Source organism: Caretta caretta, chromosome 17 (assembly GCF_965140235.1).
Source record: "Caretta caretta isolate rCarCar2 chromosome 17, rCarCar1.hap1, whole genome shotgun sequence".
Classification (NCBI taxonomy): Eukaryota; Metazoa; Chordata; order Testudines; family Cheloniidae; genus Caretta; species Caretta caretta.
Window position 1 is genome coordinate 2,556,954 of NC_134222.1, and position 21,017 is coordinate 2,577,970.

At 53.5% G+C, this 21,017-nt stretch overlaps 1 protein-coding gene across 4 annotated transcripts in view; it reads right to left on the minus strand.

The window, feature by feature from the left end:
- Positions 1-1,835: 1,835 nt before the first annotated feature.
- Positions 1,836-21,017, minus strand: part of SSH2 (slingshot protein phosphatase 2) — a 137,367-nt gene continuing 118,185 nt past the window's right edge. For all 4 annotated transcript variants that reach the window (XM_048823685.2, XM_048823684.2, XM_048823683.2 and 1 more), the window contains 5 exons: positions 19,710-19,756; positions 17,994-18,140; positions 15,622-15,822; positions 9,886-10,726; positions 1,836-7,722 (listed from right to left, as the gene is read on the minus strand). In XM_048823685.2, coding sequence (XP_048679642.2) covers positions 5,695-7,722; positions 9,886-10,726; positions 15,622-15,822; positions 17,994-18,140; positions 19,710-19,756 — 3,264 coding nt within the window. In that variant the 3' untranslated portion in view covers positions 1,836-5,694. The remainder of the gene's footprint in view (positions 7,723-9,885; positions 10,727-15,621; positions 15,823-17,993; positions 18,141-19,709; positions 19,757-21,017) is intronic.

A 21,017-nucleotide genomic window follows, 5' to 3' on the forward strand; every position in this document is an offset into this window, starting at 1 on the left:
TCTACACAGGAGCAGTTCTTTCCCAGCAGCGTCCTCTGGCCTAGGCCAGCTGGTATCGAGCCCACCATCCTCGCACAGCCCCAGGGGAGGCTGGTCCACGGCGGTGTTCTAGGCCACATACAGCAGGGAATAGAGCCGGGGCAGCACCCCGGACACGCTTTGGGGGGGAGGGGGGGCACAGGCTTTGAGGCGGCCAGGCCAGGCGCTTTGGGTTAAGCGAATCCCCACCAACTCCTTTTCTGGGATGTTTTGTGTGGGAGGCTGGTATGTGTCCTCAGCCCAACAGGGCCATCATAGTGCAATCAGCCTGTAGGGCACCTGGAGGACAAACATGAGGACAGAGGCCAGTGCCCAGCGACAAAGGAAAGGAGGAAGAAGGGGAAGGTCGCCCACGTGTGATTTGCTGGGGATGCATTTTGCTCTTACAGCTAGAATCCCAGTCCTTCTCCTTGGTATGCAAGTCCAGACCCCACCAGGCCCCTAACACGGGCCCTGCAACACCTCAGTGCTTCTTAAGCCTTTGCGTTTAATAGTTTGGTTTAACCACTGTTCCCTTCAGTTCCCTCCTCTTCCCCTTTGATCCACTAGCCCAGTCGCTGCCTTTGGACAAGCTGCAGAAGCCAGACCCCTCCGTGGGCGGCTCCGAGTGCCAGCCGTACCCCAGCTAACAAGGGAATCCTAACGCGGCTGGATCGACGCCTCATCCCTGCAGGATGGATCAGGAAATCAGGGCGGGAGGAGGCAGTGATCCTTTCTTAATTAAACCCAAAGCATGCAAGATAGCTGCCTTGTGCATTTCCTTTGCCAGGTCCCCAAGCACGCAGCTCAGCCCTGTGCAGATCTCACCCCTCCCTGATGTGCAGCTGGCTGCCAGGCTAGCAGCGCTGCCCAGAGCTCCCCGGGAAGGAAAGGAACTCACCCGGCTGCAGGAGAAATGTGCATGTCGTGATAGCCAGGGCATCCTGGCCCTTTCCGTGACAAGCTCTCCAGCGCAGCTTGGGGGATGTTAGTTCGGTGTTGGATTGAGAGGAGCGTGCCACGGACTGAAATCACCATCCCCGCCAACTGCTTCTTGGGCGCCTCCCATCCCAGCAGGGACCAGGCCTACCCCTGCTTAGCTCTGAGCCCTGCTAGGGGTGTCAGCTGCAAAGCAATGCAGTGAGGGACAGGAGTTTGGCTGGAACAGTTCCTGTGCTGACTTCTCTAGGGCACCTCCCCCCTAGGCCTAGGTAAGGGCAGTCAGGACTGACGGCAGAGGGCCAGGATTCTCCTCCTTGGTGCACGGGTTACACCCAAGGATTTCCCAGGTGGTGGTGAGGGGAGATGGGGGTAAGGGCATGTTTCAAAAGCACTTCACACTGGCCTGCCCCTGCTCCCAGGACTCCTGCCAGTCACAGCCGGTCAAGGTGCTACAGACCCCCACCCCCAGCTCGACCATGCTCTCATGGGGCCACGTGATCTTTTGCACTTCCCCACAGCAGAGGGCAAGGAACCCATGGAGCAAGCTGCCAAGGGAAGTGGCGGAGCCCCCGTCTCTTGCTGTCTCCACATCAAGACAGGATGCCCTCTCCTGAGAGATCTGCTTTAGCCAGTGCAGGTCACATGAGCTCAACACAGGAGAAACCGGATGAAATTCCACAGCCTGTGTTAGCTGGGAGGTGAGATTAACATGGGCCGTCACGTAACAGAGGCCAGCCTGCCAGTGCCTGGCTAACAGCACCCTGCTCATGCTCACCACCCCTGCCCACCCTGTGAGCAAGATGGCTCATGTTTAAGTCCCATGAATCCCCATGGTACCAGCCCCCACCCCCGGAAACTGAGGCACCCACACATGCTTCATCCTGAAAATAAAAATTTATTCAGTAACAAGAACATTGAATCTGCACGTCCGTGCAAGAGTTCACATTTCCAAACAGCCAAGCACGTGGGTACAAGTCTGGGACCAGGGGAACATCCCAGTGGCGGTGGAAGATCAGGGGAGGGTACAAGACGAAGCGCTGTCCCCCACACCCCAAAGTCCAGAACTCTGTTTCCAGCTGTCTCCGAGCACCTTCCTGGGGCCCCTGCAGGGGAGTCAGCCTGGCTGTGAATTCTGGAGCAAGAATGGTTCCTACAAACCCATGCACGTAAGTCACATTTGTAGGAAAAAAAACAACCAAAAGGCACCGGCACCTGCATCAGTGCCAACCAAGGATCTGGCTGTGCATGGGCTGAGCCCCTCGCTGCCATCCGAAGGCAAACTTGGCTGCTCTAGCCTCCACCTCAGCACCAGCCTCCCAGCTGCAAGAGAGGTAAAGCCCCGGCACCCTTCCTGTCTCCTGCACCAGCCAGGCTCCTGCAGGTTCTCCTTCAGGAAAGGGACGTGGCATTCTTTTGAGCTAGGTCACCCCACATCTTGGGAGCATGTCACTCACTATAAGGGGTAGCGTCACACGCCCCCCTCCCAGAGAGGCTGCGCAATGTAAGGAACCTGAAACTGTACGCTGAGGCGTTGTTCCTGCCCCCTGGGCACGTGCATGGGGGGTGGGGGGGGTCAGATTCCCTGGCACAGCCTGACGGGCGGGGCTCAGGCTCTAGACAAGCGTGTACCAGCTTAAAACCCACATCCTGATCTCGGCTGTAGTCTGGAAGGAAGCCTGAGGTGTCCCAGGAACATAGAGCTAAATCCCACCCTGCTGAGAACCAGAACCAGGGCCAACCTCAGCACTCGGATGAATGCCTGGAATATGCCAACACGACTGAGCAGAAGGGGATTTTTTTTTTTTTTACACGTTTTCTTGAGTGGCTCAAAGAAAGCTATGCATCAATGAGTGCAATAGACCCGTTCACTTTTCACACACGATCCAGGAGGACTGAACACCAGGGCACCCTCCATGCAAGGCTCGCCTGGCTGAGACGGAATGGCTGAGATATTGTCCAGAAATCAGGGGCACACTGTAAACAACTTATCCTCCAAGAGCTTTGCAAGAGATCAGCGGAACGGCTGCTTTGTAGAAAAATGCCCATCATTGTTTATTAAACATTTTGATCACAACCCCGCTCATCAGTTACGCTGCTCAGCGATGGGGGACTGGAAATGCTGCGTCCCCTCAGCCAGGAAGGCACCTGCTCTGCCCCGACCTTTGTTAGTTCCCAGACAGATCACCTGGGGTATCTTGGCCAGGCCAAGCTGTAACCAAGACAGGCTCCCAGCTCCCATCCTCCAGCCAGAGGCCACCAGTGGGCGGAGAAGCCACTACTCAGTCAGGCTGCGCTGGGCTAGAGTGATGGGTGGGTGGATTCTGGCCTAGCATCCCGGTGCTGTGAACAGGCTGTTGGCTTCACGTGGCCCAGCCAGAATAGCCGGGCCCGCGCTTGAGCCATGGGTGCCCAGCACCCCAACAGACCACGGGGAAGGGGCAGGTGCCAGCTCTGTGAAGAAGCCGAGCCCTGCGGCAAGATTCTCTTCAAATGCCCCATTCCCTCCTCCCGCGGGGACGCTTCCTGCAAGCCAACTGCTGGTTTGTTGGCAGGCTGTGTGCTTGGGCTGGCAAATGCAGCTCTGTACGTTTGCCATCCGGCCCTGGGCTGTGTAGAGTGCAAACAGGGCATTTCCCACGGTCGTCCTCACAGAGCAGCCACAGACCCTTCCCAGTGCTCCACGGCACATGGCCTGCATGGGCCGGCGTTTCAGCCACAGCCCCTTGGAAGTTCTGGGCTCCTCTTGGCCACCTACTTCAACAGGACAATCGCTGCTGCTACGCGAAGAACTCTGCGCAGACCCTGGTGCTGCAGGACTGGCCCTGCTGCCAGGCGCGAGTCCTGGCAGGACCCAATTGAGCTCTGCTCTCGGCGGCTGCAGCTCTCCATGAGTCATGGTCACTGCACATTTCACATCACCCTCAAAACTAGTGTGCACACAGCACCTTTGATCCCATAACGGTGCCTGGGCAGGGCTCAGCCCCCCCTGCGACGAGCGGCTGCTAAGAACACCCAGTGGTTTTGCTAGTTACTTCGGTTCTGGCAGGATGCGTAGCCAGCGAGGTTAACAGAATGCCATACCCCACCAACAGCCCCCTGGAGGCACCGCCAGGACTGCAGGACGGCGAGTCAGTCCTGTCGCTCTTCTACAAAGAGCGAACTAGTTGTAATTTGCTAGAGGGAACATTTGTGAAATGCGCTGCTATGCCCCACTGGAAACCAGCCGCCAAGGGTCAGCTCAGCCCTGCCCTGTGCTCACACTCTAGCAAAACCGGCTGAACCTCAGAATTGGCTCTGAAATACAATCCTGCCATTCTGCAGTGGAAGAGGGTAGGTAATGTTCTCCTGCAACAGGGGCTCTTGCAAGACGGACACATCATTTGGCAGAAGCGGGCAACGGGCTCTCACTTGCTGAGAGGGAAGACCGCTTACAAAGGGAAACCCACTCAAGCATTTGTGCAGAGGCCAATGAACACCACTCAGATGGATTCCGGTGGTTTTGTTTTCCAGTTTACAGAATGTCCTTTCAAGAAAACAATGTAAGAAATAACAAAAGTTATCTAGATAAATACTGTATGTACACAATTTAGGGGGAAAAAGGGAACTTTCAGACAAATCATTGCTCCAGGTTAAGTGTTAAGGTGAGAGCAGAAAGAGGGGAAACTTCATGTAACAATTAAATCAGCCTTCCCGTTTGAGAGCCAGCTGAGTGTGTACGTGAGTGTGGGGAGAATACCTCAGGGAGCACTAGGAAAAGAACAGCCCTGGGTGGGGGAGAGAATGGTGAACAGATGATATGGCCATTAATGCAGAAGGCCCACAGCAGTATTCAAGTAATGAAAGGGTTAAAACCCTACAGAATTGTTTGTTTTAAAAGAACACACGTCAGTTCCCCCGCTCCCCCACATTGCTGCTGTTAAAACGGGTTCTTTTAGATTATGAAATTCAAATGAATTTGGCGGCCCCAGGGTCAGAGCAAAGAAGAGGCTGGCTCTGGGAGGGATTGCTGTTTGAAGTCTCTAACCACACTGGTCACGATCAAGACACCTTGTACATTTTGGGTTTTTTGTTTGTTTGTTTTTAATCACATTGGAGCCACTCCCTGGAAACAAACCATGCAATTTTGGGCAAGTTTGTGTTCCAAAGTTGGAGCCACAGCGAGAGACTGAAAAGTGCAGCCCAGCCATCAGCTGCCTTTGGGCTACAGGCACAAGCCAACCAGACGGGTTTGTGCTGAGGCAGGTTCAGAAGCAATTTGTCACTGTTGGGGAGTTCTAGTTAGCTTGAAGTGGATCAAAAAAAGCCACAAACAGATCTTGGCACAACCTTCATATTTACACCAGCTGCCACAGCTAGCACCAATTTGTGTGTGTGTGTGTGTGTGTTCGTTCAAGTTATTTGTGTCTTGGTTCCAATCTAATCTAACCCTCAAGATTTCACCACAGAGAGATGAGCCAACTGCCAACAGCAATTGTCACTTACGAAAGGTGTTCTTTGAAAACAAAGAATATTTGAGGTTATTTGAGTTAAAAATAATTAAAAAAAATAACAAATGGTCTTGCAGTCAGCGTCCCACACAAAAATACAACCCAAATCTACATGCGCCAGGAACAGTAAAATGACAAAATATATAAAATTAACGAATAAAGTGCATGTTCCTTACATATTACACCTGCCCCTTGTATGAACATCAGAGGTTTTGTTTAAAAAGAAGTCCCAGCTGAGGGCTTAGGATCACATGGTATTATAGAACGAATTGCTTGTCCGCTTTTTGTCGTTCGCCTTTTTTAGTCTCCTCAGAGGGTGAGTTCTACCGTGTTGATGTCTAGGTGCTACAGCCAGTCTTTGAGCCGGGAGCCAAGAGTCTAGTACCTTCGTCTGTAGCAGCGAAAGACCCTCTTCAGAGCTAGTCAATCTAGGATCTGTGCTGGGACACAAACTCTGCGGAGCTGAGCCGAACTCTTTGGCATACTGCACTGGCGGCCTCTCCACTGGCTGGCTCTGGGCAATGCGCTCAGTTGTTTTAAGCTGCTCTACAAAATGCTCGGTGGGCTTTGGATCCTGGCGAATACGGGGAGAGGAGGCACAAGGCTTTTCAGGTAGGCCTTCCAAGCCATGCTCTGGCAATGCCCCACGCTTGCCTTGGCCAGTCCTGGGGGAGGCGGGCAGCAAGTCAGACCGGGTCAGGCCGGCATGGGAAGAGGCTGACTCCCTTTCGGATAAGTCATCTTGAGAGAGTTCCAGGCAGCCCAGCTTGGCTAAAGATGCCGAGCGTTTCATCTGGGACGGCGTGGTAAGCCCCGCTTGCCGTACCTGGGCCTCAAGTTCCTTCGCACGCTGCTTCACTGAGCCGGGAGTCTCACTCATGTCTTTGATGCTGGGGCTGCTGGAGCTGTGGGGGAGGCCGCAGGGGGGGAAAGAGATGCCCATGGCGTCAGTGTGGTTACTGAGGAAATCTAAGTCCTCGTTGCTCAGCTCCATGAAGGCACCATCACTCGCCCCGCACAGGACGTGCCCGTTCCTTGAGAGGCTGCTCGGTGCCGCTGGCTCATCGTCCGTGCTCGTGCTGTGCTCCATAACGCCCTCCAGATGAACTACGCGTTGGTGAGAAAGGTAATCGAGGCCTGCTAAAGGCGAGTGTGTCACCTGGCCAACGAACAAAGAGGTATCCAGGTTAATCAGTGCTGCTCCGTACTCTTCCTCTGGACTGCCCAAGGTGAAGGTGGCCCGCCCGAGCTCCTTGTGCTCTAGTACTGAAGGGTTAAGCAAAGGCAGAGAATCTGGATGTATAGGTGCCATTTCAGTGCACACCGAAGGGTTCAGGTTTTCATCTACTGGAAGTAACACCGCTGCGTTCTCCAGCACGCCCTGCTCACAGCTGCTGTCACGCTCATGGAGATCAGGTGGCGTGCCCACGTGGGAGTACTCGATAATTTCTAGTCTCCTGGGGAGGTGACCAGGAAGGGCTGGCTCCCCAGAGCCATCCAATGACACCACTGTCCTGCGCACATCCTGCTTGGCACCAGGCTCTGCCAGCAGAGACTCCTGAGCAGGCTGCACAGGGCGAGGAGTGAGTGGTGGCGACAGGTGCGTGTCAGCCGGCGGTTCAGGGCCATGAGGCAGTGCACCCTCGGCTGCTGGGCTCTTGTCACTCTCGTTCTCTCTACGGGCAGGATCCAGCTCCCAGGACAGTTCCTCGGTTTTTCCCTTTGGTGCAAGCTCAGCAGCTGCAGAATCATTCTTGGAATTCTTGCGAGTAGGTAGCAAGCACGTGGGGGGAACGTGCTGGTGCTCTTGCTCCTGTCTCAAGCGCTCCTCGAATTCCAAGGTGGCACGTTTAACAGACCCCGGACACCACTTCGACCCAGGGTTCAGACCCTGCACTCGAGGCTCCTGCTGGTCTTCTGCGGGATCGCTTTCTTCCACATCCGACACACAGGTAGGTGGCTGGAAGGTTGGAGCATCTTCCTGGTCTGGTTTTGGAAGGTCTTTTGCTGTTTCCTGCTGTGCCATGCAAGCTCCTTTGCTCTGTTCAGCCTTGCCAGGGTTATTTTCAGATGCCCAGACCACCTCTACAGGCAACTCATGGGCTGTATTCCTCTTTGGTGCTTGGGCATGGTTGGCTGAGCCCTCCATCTTCTGCTGGCACGGTCCTACGCTCTGGTTGATGGATTCAATTTCAGTTATGATTTCTTTCACAGAGATTGCATTTTCCGAGTGGGATCTTGTGAGAGGGCCCATGATGGTCAGTTCGGAGATGTCCTGGAAACACAGAGAGACTTATTACAAAATGCAGGCAGCCTTGCCAACAACACACCTGCAGTCAAACAGCCTGAACTGCAGTGAACACACATACAAGAAAAAGAAAAAGCCCCCGGTGCTAATGCAGAGTAGTGGGCACCAAGATCTCACTCCAAGCAGAAACGATTGGGGTGCTCACGACTGGAGCGCTCACAACTGGAGCTGTTCCAGAGGCGCTCAGGTCTCAATAAAACTTTCCAGCCAGGATTTGCCACTAGCCTAAGGCATTTAGATGCCAAACTAGCTGAAATGCCAGGAGATTTAGGCACCCAACTTCCATGTGCTTATTACTTAACACGCGTTTGAAGGCAAAACTCAGGTCATTTAAAAAGAAAATAAGGATAAGAGTGAGAGTTCTCACCCTGTACAGAACAGGAATGAAGATGACGATGGATTGCTTCAAATCCAGCCGCCAGGATACGTATGCTAAAGGCCCTTGTTGGAGTCTAAATGTTCCACAATTTCCATTGGAGAGTAGCTCGGGATGCTAGAGCAGAGACAGAGCTACCAGTACGCTGTCAATTGTGCCTTGCGGGTACCGGACTGAAATAGGAGGCAGAACCAAAGAGGCTCAGACCAATATGGAAAGGAGGCAACCAGTGCTGTACTAACCAGAAGAGAAAACTATTTAAGTAAAACCATTTCCCAGGAAAAAGCAGGTCTCGGACTAACCTAGATCACAGTTAGAACTGCCAGCGGGGTCTGACTGGAGAGAGAACTAGGGCTGATTTCCAGGACCTGCTTTCACTTAGCCCAGCAGAGAAAGGGAGCAGGAATTCAGAATGTTGGGAGTTAAACTACGCCAGCCACATGTCTCCTGGGGTGCACCACCGAGCGTCATGTTTATCACACTCTGATATCTCACAAGGGACAAATTCAACGGCCATTAGTAGCAACTCTTTAAGTGAAAGGTGAGCACAGAAAATCAGCAGCCATAATAGCCAGCCCTTCAGCTGCTTCGGTTAGAGAGTCTAGATCCCATTCAAGATCTCAACAATTTACATATAAAAAGTGTTCTCTTGGACATAACCCCCCTGAGCTTGCTAAGGACACGGGCTACCCTTCGGCCAGCGAGCTGCAGTCCGAGACATGAGTGGAGAACTGTCTGCAGCACTTACTACATTTAAAAAATCCTCATTGGAAGATAGAAAATCGAATAAAACTAACAACTGACGAGAGCGAGCATACTCTGGAAGAAGCGGCCAGAACGCCACTGCTGATCAGCCACAGCCCATGAAGACACAAGATGATTAGGTCTAAAGGGCTCTAGCTTCCCTTTTAATTCTGCATGGCACAAAGACTCTAGATAACTGCCAATCAGAGGGCACCTAACTGCAGTGTCTGTGAGCCCACCTGTGTCTTGGCCCCCTGAACAGATGCACTATCGTGCAGACATTACATTCATTTTTTTGGGGAGGGGGTTCATTTACTCATGAAAACGAACCACCGATAGCACTAGTCACCCAATCCTGACCTGCAGCTCCCCTCACTTGTATTCCAGCGCTGGGCTCCGCACACACAGCTCTGCCAATGCCTTTCAGTCCTGCCCTGCTGCTCTCCCGCCCCCCCAGCTACTCCGAGTCTGGAGACCCCTTCACACACCTCTGCTGGGGCAACTCAGCCCTGACCCGCAGCCCCTCTTCAGTTCTGTTCCAAGTTCTGGATTCGCAGCCTGTAGTTCTGCCCAGGCTCTTCAATGCTGACCTAGGGCTGAAGCCCCTCCCTGCTTTGCTAGCCCAACCATCACTCCCACAGCTCTACCATCGTCCCACCATCCCGACCTGCTACCCCAAGCCTGGAGCTTCCCACCCGAGAACGTTGCCGATCGGGTCAGGCAGTTTGGTGGTGTTTATGATGAGGACAAAGAACTGCCCAAGATGCGATTCCCAGGCTAGGGGCACGTGCTCGGAGTTGAGAAGCTCACAGTAGTTGTACTACCACCAGCTTGCTGGTCTCCTTATGCAAAGCTTTACATCGGAGAGTTTATCAATGCAATTGACACATTAACTGGAAGGCCAGAATGTTGCCCGTCTTTCCACTGCATTAACCATACAGCAAGAGAACCATACAGCCATCAGGAACGTTCAAACAGCAGTCCATAGGAAAGCAGCAAGCCGTGGTTACCTCTGGTTGTTCCTCATCTGTGGAAGACTCTTCCGGTGCTGCAGGGGAGTTGCCTGCAGAGCTATGCCTCTGGGTATCTACAGCAGTCTCTGCTGGCAGCGCCTCCGGCACAGACATCTTGGAGACCCCGTTCCTCCCGCCTCCCTGCTCGTCCATCCTCGAGTGGGAACAGGTATGAGACCGGCTCTCTTGGGACAGCTCCTCAAACTTCTCTAGGGCACTGAGGAAATCAATCCTGTCTGTGGTTTCAGGCTGGGAACTGAGCTGTGGGCTTGGAGAATTCTGATCAGGCGACCCAGGAAGGTCTTTTAAACAAGCCGTGAATTCCTCCATGGGTACCAAATGCACGTTCAGGTCAGTTTTAAGGGCATCTGTCTCTAGATCATCCACGGTCAGATCAGGGAATGCTGTAGCCATCTCCAAAGGCTCTGCAAGTTGCATCAAGGCCTCAGAAGAATGGCAATTATCCAAGGGAAATTCCGACTCATCCAAGCAGCACCCTGCCGGACACCCGTTGAGGTTATTCAGGTTCAATTCGTCCTCTATTTGTTCAGCGCAGAAGCCTCTGGCTGTGAACTCCAAATGGATCCTCCTCTCTTTGGCACAAAGCTCCTCGATCGTGTCCGTGTCCTGCTGGAGCAGACGGTCCACGAGTGGCCCCACGGAGAAGACAGGAGATGCAGGCTGGTGGTTGTCATTTGCCGTGGGCTCAGAGAGCTGCTCTGCAGAAGTGGTGATCTCCTTTTTGTTCAGCTCCATCCCGGACTTGCAGATCGGCTGGTGGTGCTCCGAGAGGTCGCTGTCCGAGTGTGACCGCCACAGTTTGTTATGCCGCTGTTTGCTGCGGGAGAAGAGAAATGTTTTAGTCACTGTCAGAAACCACCTGCGGATCACACATGCTTAGAATACAACCCTGGGCCAAACCCAGGTTGGCTTAAGTGGGGGGGCTGCTGCCAGGGTAGCCTCTGGGCCAGATGCAGCGGCGACAACCAGTCCCTTCCATTAAACGTGGTCAAAGTTGGTCAGAAAATGAATCCACAGGGGCCAAAGTGGCCGGGTTAGTGCAGTCGGCACTGCTCCAGCATTGCGGGCGAGCTGGTGACTGCAGCACGGTAGGAAAACCAACCAATAGGAAGGGGTAATACAAAGCAGGCCTCTGCCCTCTGAACTTTCTGCTCCCCACACCCCCCCAACGCCTGCAGCGGCAAACTCTGCCCTGCGGGGAGTGGGTACCGTTGCAATGGACTTCAGAATATCCATCTGTGTAAATGAGCACAGGGGTGTAAGCCATTTACATGCACGGGCCCCCGTGATTTGTGCGGGCCTCATGGAACTCTGCTGAACTTGGTCCTTTCTTTGACCCTAGATGATGGATAGGTTGGAAAGGGAGAACAAGCTGCAGGGCACCAGCCGGGGGACACTCAGTGGGGTACGTGGTGGGCCTGGAACAAAAGGATGCCTGATTTCCCCTCTAGGCTCCAACACCCCTGGGGCATGCTCTGGTAAATAACTGAGCTATGGAAACCAGAGAACGGTGTGGGGGCTGGGACATCCTGCATGGTTACAGGAGGCCAAAAATAGCATCTTGTTTGCAGGACCGAGGCCCAGGACAGCCACCCCCTCGCTGCTGGAAAACATCCTTGGGAGGGTCCCAGCAGTCACACGCTCGAACGAACGTCAACTGTTGCTGTCCCATCAGCAGCACCTGTTCTGAGACCTGTTGTGTCCGGGGCCCTCACACTGGGGCGATTTCTCCAAAGTGGAACCAGATCAATGAAAACACACAACCAGCCCTGCGCTGCGCTTTAGAGATTTCCCTTCCTCCGCTTGCTGCACTTTCACCGGCTCCCCCTAGGAGGAGAGCACACACCGCACCACGCTCAGCTCCCAAGGACGCTGCAAGCAGCCAGCCAAGTCTGTGGATGCCCTACTGCAATCCCACCTCCCAGTCGCCTGCTTGTGTGCAGAGATCCCAGCCAGCGCGGTCTGGCTGCTGAGCAGAGGTACACTGGTTAGCTAAAACAGCAGCAAAGGCCTAACAAGGCTGCACACTGCTGGTGGGGAATGCCCTACGGCTAGGGGGCCTCACAAAATGACCCAGTGCCGAGTTAGACTGCAGACCCAGCAGTCAGGCACCAAGAGTCAGTGTGTGTGAAATGGGCCAGGACTGGATCCCCTGGGACGGTGGGGAGGGCTACGAAGGGCCTGTGTAGGGCCCCAGTACGGCTGTAAGATACATGCTCTTGGTTCCCACTGGGCACTGACCCGACAAGCATAACCTGGAGACGGAGAGTATTTTATCTGCAAATATTCGTTAGTGCAATGAAGTAAAGCAGTGACTACCGCTCCTGGCGGTCACCATGTATTCCTTCTGTTTATGAAGGATGTTGGGATCACGGCATGAGCTGGGTCTCAGGAGGTCAGAGCTCCATGGAGGGCTCCCTGCCCGGATGTCCTTGGGCACACTGCTTTGTCTCTGTGCCCCAGTTTCTGTAAAATCCTTCTCAGGGACACTGTCTGGTTACATGCAAACGCTTTAGGGCCTGGACTGTTTCTCACTATCCTCCCGCGTGCAGTCCAACGCCCAGCACAATGGGCCCTGCTTGTGACTGGACCTTGTCTAGACACTACTGTCACACACATCGGGCAGAGCTTTCTGGGCAGTTCATGCCCCGCCTATCTAGTGACTGTGTGATGAACTCTGCGCGTGTGTTTTATTTTGAAATTCAAATCACCTGTTTGCAAGAGCAAACTGGATTTGCCAAGTGTTTTATCTGCCTCCAGCAGAGCCCGAGCCCAGGTAACAGCAATTCTGGGGCACGGTCAGGGTCGAGCAGAGCAAGCGGGTGCGGGCACTCAGGTGGGATCACTGGGAGCAGCTGCAGTGAAAGTCTCTCATTCCCCGACCTGTGTCTTGGGCTGGAGCTGGGCAGCGTGAAAGGAGCTCTCTCAGGCCCTGAGGGTCAGTCACTTTCTCGGGTAGCTGGTCCCCCGGCAGGTGGCCCCAGGTGGTTTGGTAAAAGGAACGTTCAAGCTGCACAAGGCACAGCATGGCCCTCGGGCTCGGCCCCTGCCAGAGCGCACGCTGCGGCAGCGTGGTGCCCAGGCTTGCTAGGAGGGAGAGGAGAGTTTAATCAGGTGAAGGAAAGGCTCTGGCCCTGCTGCTAATGGCTGACAGCTCCAAATGGCTAAACATCCCTGCTGCTGTGACAAAAGGAGCTATGGGGCTCCGTGTTTATGGCTGGAACACAATATCCCGCTTACCACGCCCCCTTCACCTTCCCAACAACCTCGCCAGACAGTCCAAGCACAGGGCTCTCCTCACAAGCCCTCGACTCCACCATCTGAGCGCACTCACAGAAGTACAGATCTGCTTGTTACCTGCCTTGGGGTAACACAGCAAACAGGCCTGGGGGCAGCTCGAGGGGAGAGCCCAAAGCTGCAACGAAAGAGGGCAGAGAAGCCTTTTGGAGCTGTGAAAGCAGAGAGCAGGTGAGGAGTGCGTGGTGCCCCGGGGTTCTGCCTGCTGCTCTGCCCAGCATGGGACTTAGCTCGCCCCAGACTGGTTAGCCTCATGCGCTGAAAGGCCTCACTGATAACCCAATTCACGTCGTTATACTGGGGACTTGTCCAGAGTGGGCAGAGGCTCGGCAGTTGCATACCCGGGGTGAGGGTGAGCCACGCGCTGCAGGAGTGAAGGTGGCATTCCCATATTGGTTACGAATAAACTTGTCCATGTCTAGCACAGAGGGAGCAAAGAAGAAGAAATCAAGACTCATCACGCAGAAGTTTCCAGGTGTGATGGTGGCTGCCAGACAAGCTCACTCAGTCACCTAGATTCGTAGAGGACTTGAGGAGGTGAAGTACTAGCCACACACCAAGTACGATTGGTTTTTAAAGTCTTCTGTTCACCCACGCGCTGCAACGGGAGGGAGCAGCCACATGGCAAACCCTAGAGACACAGCGTGTACGTCCGGGCTCCTCTTTACGGAGCGGGACAGGTCAAACATCTCACAGCTGGATCAGTGTGGTGCTCTGCTCATCTGACAACACCACGCACATTTCCAGGCTTGCTTCATCTTGCTCCGGCCTGAGCTGCACACGGACAATGCTGAGAAAGCTGATGATGTCCTAACGCACTGGTAACTGCCCAGGGATTTCATCTGCAACCACCTACCAACAGCCGGTAGCAGAGGAGGGTTCCAGCACCAATACTGCAGCCTGGCAGAACACCAAGTATCTTTTCCTTCCAGCAGGTCAAGTCAGGACATTGTTTAACACCTCCTTTATGGGGACGTCCAGAAAACATGCATTACTGAGGTCTTTTTACTCCTCAGCTGACAGGCCTTGTGTTACAAAATCCCCTGCCATACCTTACCTCCCAGCTGAGCTGAAAATGTCATCCAGGAATAAACACTTGATGTTTAGAGTACAGAGGAAAGGGGCTCCCCCCACTGACTGCAGCAACCATTCCTCAACAAAACGGCCCTGAAGCCAAGCCAGATGTTGGCCAAGCATGTTTCTAAAAGGGAATGGTGATGCTGAGATGATTGGGCCGTATTTCGTAGATGGCAGAGAAGGGGACTGGTTTCCTACTTAGCCATGCTGTAAAAGCTAGTGGAATCACTTGGTTCTGTTGGTGCCTAGCTCAGAGTTTGGAGTTGAGTTCTGGGACACTTTTGGCTTAGAACCAGCGTTGGACCAAGCCTCGCCCTAGAGCCCTTATTATGCCACTGGCTGTTCAGACTGATTACTCAGCTCCCCCACCCCCACGGGGAGCTTCAGGGGACTGGCTAAGGCTCCCCATACAAATGGAGCACTCTTCCCAACCCCGCTCCTAAGGTAATGATGAATTTGCGCATCGATGAAGGGGAAGCACTGAATTAATCCAGTGGAGCCACTCAAGTGCCTGTACCTTATTTTATACTATAAGTAAGGTTAAGATTTTGGCATGGGGATTTTTATTAAAATTCACGGGCAGGACATAGGCAATAAACCATAAATCACAGAAGCCCAATGCCCGCACAGGAATGGGGGGGAGGGCAGCTCGAGCCCCGCACAAGGATGGGGGCTGGCAGCCTGAGCCCCCCATGAGGGTGGGAGGGAAGCGGGGGTGGCAGCCAGTGGGGCTGAAGCAGAAGTCACGAGTTCTGTTAAAGGCATGGAATCCATGACCAAATTGTATCCCCCTTTATAGCAGAGTGGAAGCATGTCAGAGACAGCGTTCTCAAGCACACACTAATTCTGAATGAGGCAGGAACACAAGCACCTGCCTGCAAATCTGCTGGGCCGGCCACGTGGTCAAGTCAGACAAACGCTCAGGGGCTCTTGAAACACACTGACGGCAGAAAACAAACATAATTAAACCAAGGCCCCGAACCCCAGCGCACATGGTACAAAAACAGGATCAAGGCTGAATGTCAGCGACCACAACACGCAGTCCGGGACTACACCCTGCTGTCAGCACAGCTGTCTGTGGCTTCGTACAGATGGGAAGCAGCTGAGGTTTCTGACGTGTGAGAGCAGCAACACCCAGCTTCCCACACTCCTCTCTGCAGCACCCATACCGAAGGAGGTCCAATCCGCTTGGGTTCAGACCCTTTCCAGTTCTCCTTTCAAGATAAGCCTGGGCCAGAGTGGGCTGGGGAATGATTTTGTGTTTAGGAAACACAGGGCAGGAGACAGATTTGTGCTCGAAATCTTACGGCCAGTTCCTTCCCTGCCCCCGGAGCTCACCTCGCCAGCAGAATCCCTTGGTACTCCTCCAGCTGCCTCATGAAGCTTGGGTTGGGCTTGGTGACCGTGCGGCGCTCCTTCACGTGGTCATACGCTCGGTCCAGGTTCCAGCCGTACTCCTTCATGGCATATGCAATCACTGTGGAGGCCGACCGGCTGACTCCCATCTTACAGTGCACCAGGCATTTCGACCCGTTCTTCCTAGGGCAGGGGAATGGAAAAGGACGATTTAAAAGCCTCCTCTGAACAGCTTAGGAGAGGCAGACACTGTAGGGGGGAGCTCCAAGTTACTACACAGCTCCTTCTAAGCAAGCACTTCCATTCTCAAGGAAAAAGCCTTCTGGAGAACACGTAATAAAAACAATGAACAGATGTAAACAAAATATATCAGGAGTTGCCCATCAGCCTTGGGGGGCCCTAGAACAGGGGTTCTCAGAACAATTGTTTTGGATGGCCTCAAAGTGGGGCCAACCAACCCTTGCTGGTGGCCGCTCTGGAAATTTTTGCAAACCCGAGTCCCGCCGCCCCGGGCTGAAGCCCAGAGCTGGAGCCAGCTGAGCACCCACACTGGCCCCACATGTCTGCAGAGGTGCTGCCTGGAGCCCCCAGGAGGCTGCATGGTGCAGGCTGCTGATCCCCTGCTGGCAATGCCAGCAAACACCAAGGCAGCTGGGAGCAACAGCTGGCCACATCTGAGAAAAGCTGCCCTAGTACGTCCTTCCAGCCCTTCAGCGGGATTGGACAAAGATCAAGTGCAAAGGCCACGAGTGTTTCAACTCAGCCCTTTTGTACCAAAAGCCCCTGTCGGCCTCTGACAAACCCAGATTGAATGAGTCTATGCAAACCTCCTGGGGTGGTCTGTCTCTGGAGGCGTTTACGGTCTCAGCAACTAGCCCTCATCACCCCCACTGTTATTAGCCCCTGGGAGAGGCGTGGTAACCCTCCCCCAGAGCAGATCATCATTCATAAATTGAATAAAAGGGTTCCCCAAGATACCGCATGGGGTCGCAGTATCTGTCACACCGGGCTATGTACCAGGCAGCTCAGGACAAAGGTGGTTTTGTTTTTCACCCCCTAGCTCTTGTTCGGCGCACAGAGCAGTCTTGGTACAGAGCTGGCCGTGAAGAGTTTGCTCCGGCTTGAGAAGGGCTTGCTCCATTGCCAGGAACGCAGGGTTCTGGCTTCAGGCGAAGTGTGAGCGGCGAGCAAGGGCGCACAGGCGGTGATTTGCCTTGTCCAGCACGGACTTCAACCGTACAGCTTTCAGCGCTCAGATCTGCCCCCGTATTCTTTGCAAAACGTGCATCCTGAAAGGAGGATATTTCTGACACGGACAAGTTTCCAAGGTCATTGCACCAAGGAGCTCGATGTGCTTTAGAAGTATATCTATATACACGCTCGGGTAAATCAGAGAGGCTTAATGATTTGTTGGAGAAGCAGCCATTGTCAATCGGGTCATCATCTCTGGGGCACGGGCAGGAGACAGATACAAACCCCCGCCACAAGAGGGTTAAAGGCAGTCCCTTGTTTGGAAATCCATCCCAGACTTGCTGGCAATGCATGCCAATTGCTTCTGTGACCAGCGTCTTCCTGAATCAGATGCTGCTGGATTTATTATAGACAACCTAGAGAAGTGTTGGCAACCCACTGGCCTCCAGCTACCAGACTAGAAGTGGCCATTCAGATAGGAGGCCTAGCAAGCATCTCGTAGTGCTAATGGATAAGGGTTTTATTCAGAGCAATGTCTGCCTGCTTTGTACGCAGGGAACGATTTGGATTTTGTTCACAATTATGTTGCTTTCCAGTGTCTGCTGAGCTCTGCTTGTTGCCTTGTCCTCCCAACCCGCCCACCTGTTTCGCCCACGTGTCAACAAGGCAAAAGAACGCTCTCCAGGAGCGACTAGCTTCTTTGTTACCTGTCTGCCTGGCACCTAGCACAATGGAGTGTTTGGGTTTCCTCGATGCTCTCATAATGTAAACCCCAAGGCTGTGTAACAGGTAACCCCATTCCCCTTTGGCATTAACAGCTGTGTTTGTATGGTTTTATGTCCCCTGACATTTTACAGAAGTTTAACACTTCAGGTGGTTCTTAGTTTCTGAAGCTCCGGAAGCAGCCCTAAGGCACTACAAATACAGGGCAGCCAAGGGGATGACTACACAGCAGCGTTTTTCCATCTTACTACCATGTGCGATTTTTGTAATTCAGACAGACAGAAAGGCCCATTGCACACAGCAACAGCAGGAACTGAGAATGCAGATGCCTTGGTCCTAACGCAGGACAAAGGATAGTTGGAAAGAGAGAATGGCCAGAAGGAAACATTGCATTACTAGGAGCTTGCTGTATTGTGTTCGTTCTTTAAGTGCAGACTTACTTGGCTTTGGAGATGAATTTGTAAGTGTCGTTCCAATATGCCAGCAGATCTGTAGCCTCCTCATCGTACACCCGGATGTTATGGTACTCGAAGACGCCTGGGAAGAAGTTATCTATTTCTCGAGTGACATTCAGAATGTACCGCACCCTGTGTGGAAACAGAGGGCAGATAAGATTGGACAGTCTCTGCAAGGAAATGGGTTTGCCTTGTTTTGAATTTGTTTGGAGCCAAGCAGTCAGAGTTACAAGACTACAACACAGAGCAAGCCGATTTGGGAGTTAAACTTCAATGCAGGGAGGAAGGGATTGATTGCGAGGCCAGGCTAAGGGTTTGCTGTGGAATTTCTAACTTAGTCTCTGTGGAAGGGACTTCGGTCTGCTGTGAATGAAAACCAAACCAAGACTGGCCGGCCAGTCCGCCCATTCAGCTGCTCTGTATTGCACAGAAGGGCCAGTGGTGGTCACTTGGCATATGCTACAATACAGCTTCATCTCTTCCTGCCAGCTGGAAACCATCCCCCTGGGAGACGCACAATCCCCTTTCCAATCTCCATTCCTACTGGGCCAGTTACCACCAGTGTTGGGAGACTAGGCTGTAAGGGCATTAGCCTGAAGATCCGTGCTCTCGACAACATGGGACCCTCCTAACACGCCTCTCTCCGGGTCTAAACAGGAGTAGCCGCCTTCTTTCTGGGATTTGCACCAGGCCCTTCACTTTAATCCAAGACACCAGACTAGTCTCAGAATTAAGACCACAGCGAGCCAACTCCTGATTGGACCCTCTTGTATTCTGCAGCTGCCCAGAACCCAGAGAAACTAGAAGAGCATTGCCTGTGGTTGGGACAGATTTGGTTCTTCTCCCCAGCACAGACCGTTCTGAGCAGTAAATGGCTGAGGGAAGCACATGGTATTCACATGTTAGACACCCCGAGCCCCTAAACTCATGAGAGATCTGCAGCCTCCATGTCTTAGCAGACAGCAGCAGAGTTTCCAGGGGAAAATGCTCTTTGTCAGGCTAGGAGCAGGTGTCAGGTGGGGAGGACTGAAAAGCGATCAGCTCAGGATGAGGAGAGATTGGTGTAGTAACCTAGCCAAGTGAGAAAGCCAGTGGTTTCCCTGCATGGTCCATCTGGATCGATGTGGCCTTAACCCCAAACCTTACAGAAACGAAGGAGGAACGTTACCCCTTTGAGCTGCAAGATGCTCAGTGCAGCCCCTGCTCTCAGGCAGCGATGGCTGCTTTGACACACACTTGTCGCTTTCTTGCCACCGTGCAGCTGTCTGCCCTGGTTGTGAGGAGTGCCTCCGAGCAGCGCATGCAGGGTTTCCTCCCACCCCAGGAGTGCAGCACGCTGAGCCCAAAGAAAGGCCCCCCAGAGAGCCAGCTCTGTGCTGTCTATTTGGCAAGGGAACTGCAGATCTCGGTTACCCGTTGCTATGTGACCGTCAGCTGCCTGCACTTGTCGGTGGGATTTCAGTCAAGGTCAGGGCCTCCGAAGCCTTTCCTTCCCTGTCTTTGTATGGGGGATTTGGGGGCTGGGGTGCTACTTTCCAGTTCACTGTTACCATGCCTGGTTTGCAAGCCCTCATTAGCACACAGCAGCAGGAGGTATGGGATGGAAATTTGGTTGTGCAGCGACTTAGGTAAGGCAAGCCTTCCTATCCGTGCCCAGCAGCTTGCATGCAGGGGCCTGCTACACAGCTCAAAGCTGCTTACCCTCTGTTCTGTAAATCTTCCAAATTGGAGGCATTCCACTCAGAACCCTGTGCAAAAAATAAAAAAGGGAGCATCAGAAGGAGCGTACACCACCGGGAGGGACGGCCCCCGCGAGCCGGGTGCGAGCTGCAGGGAGCCAGCGAGCTGTGCAGGGAGGTAGCTGGCCAATCCAGTGCTGTAAACTGAGATTTGTTGAAAATACAGATGGTAAAAGAGAAAAAAAATAGTGCTCCTGTCTCACAGCGCAGCCACTTATCTCACTTTACAATCAGACCCACCCTGAATCAACAGGAAGCCCTGCAAGCCAGAGCCAGGTAGAGCCCTAGCTAGCTTCCTGCAAGCCACTGAGAAACCTAGTTCAGAAAAATAAAGACAGACCTCTTCCCACACAAGCCCCTGCCTCTGACTCTCCTCCATGAAAGAGAACCAGTCTGCAGAGAGAGAGAGAGAGAACCTCTGAGCCCCTCTCTACATGGGTTCCCACATCAAAGACAGGAGGACAGTTTTTTTCCTCTTGCCTATGTGAGCAGAGAAACCAGCCAGGGAAGCATGTTTTCGCTTTGCTATCTAAGTGGCTTCTCCCTACAGCGCAGACAGGGCCTCCAAGCCAAGCTGAGTGTCCACTATCCAAACACTACAGCTTGCGTGGGAAAGAGGACGAAGGCCACCTTGGGAGCCAGTTGCCAAGAGGAGCCAAGGGAGGTGGAAACCTCAGCTGCCCACTTCCCCTGCCTCCTCCTGCAAAGTAGTTTCTGAACTGAAAGGTGGGGGTGGGGAGGGCTAAGTGATGGGCGGGGGGCGGCAGGGGAGGGGAGGAGAGGAGAGGCAAACGAAGCCAGCATGAAGGAGATGGATGAGCAGCTGCCTCAGAAGCCCAGACACTCTGCAGTCCAGGATAAGAGAGGAGGAGCAAGGTTCCAACCCCTAAAGCATGGGCGGCTGCGTGACCGTGTGCCCAGCCCGAAGAGATGGACATCCCTCCCGTGGAGCAAGCTGCTTGTGCAGTGGGAGCTGAATGGAGCAGAACTGTAACCTGGCCCTGGTGGAAAACAGCCCCACTTGAGGCAGGGTCAGCGGTGCCTGTACCGAGCCATGGTGGTAACTCTGATGTGCCCAGACATTCTTCCATTCAAGACAATGCTGTGCAAATGAAACCCTTCCCAGCACATCCAGCTCGCAGCAAGGCTCATGTATTCCCACTGGGATAGGGTCCTCTGACCTCTCCTGCACGTGATGTAGAAACCTTGGGGAAGTCATTTTTAAACACATCAGTTCAGCTGATTCTCTCCCCAAATGGACATGCACCGT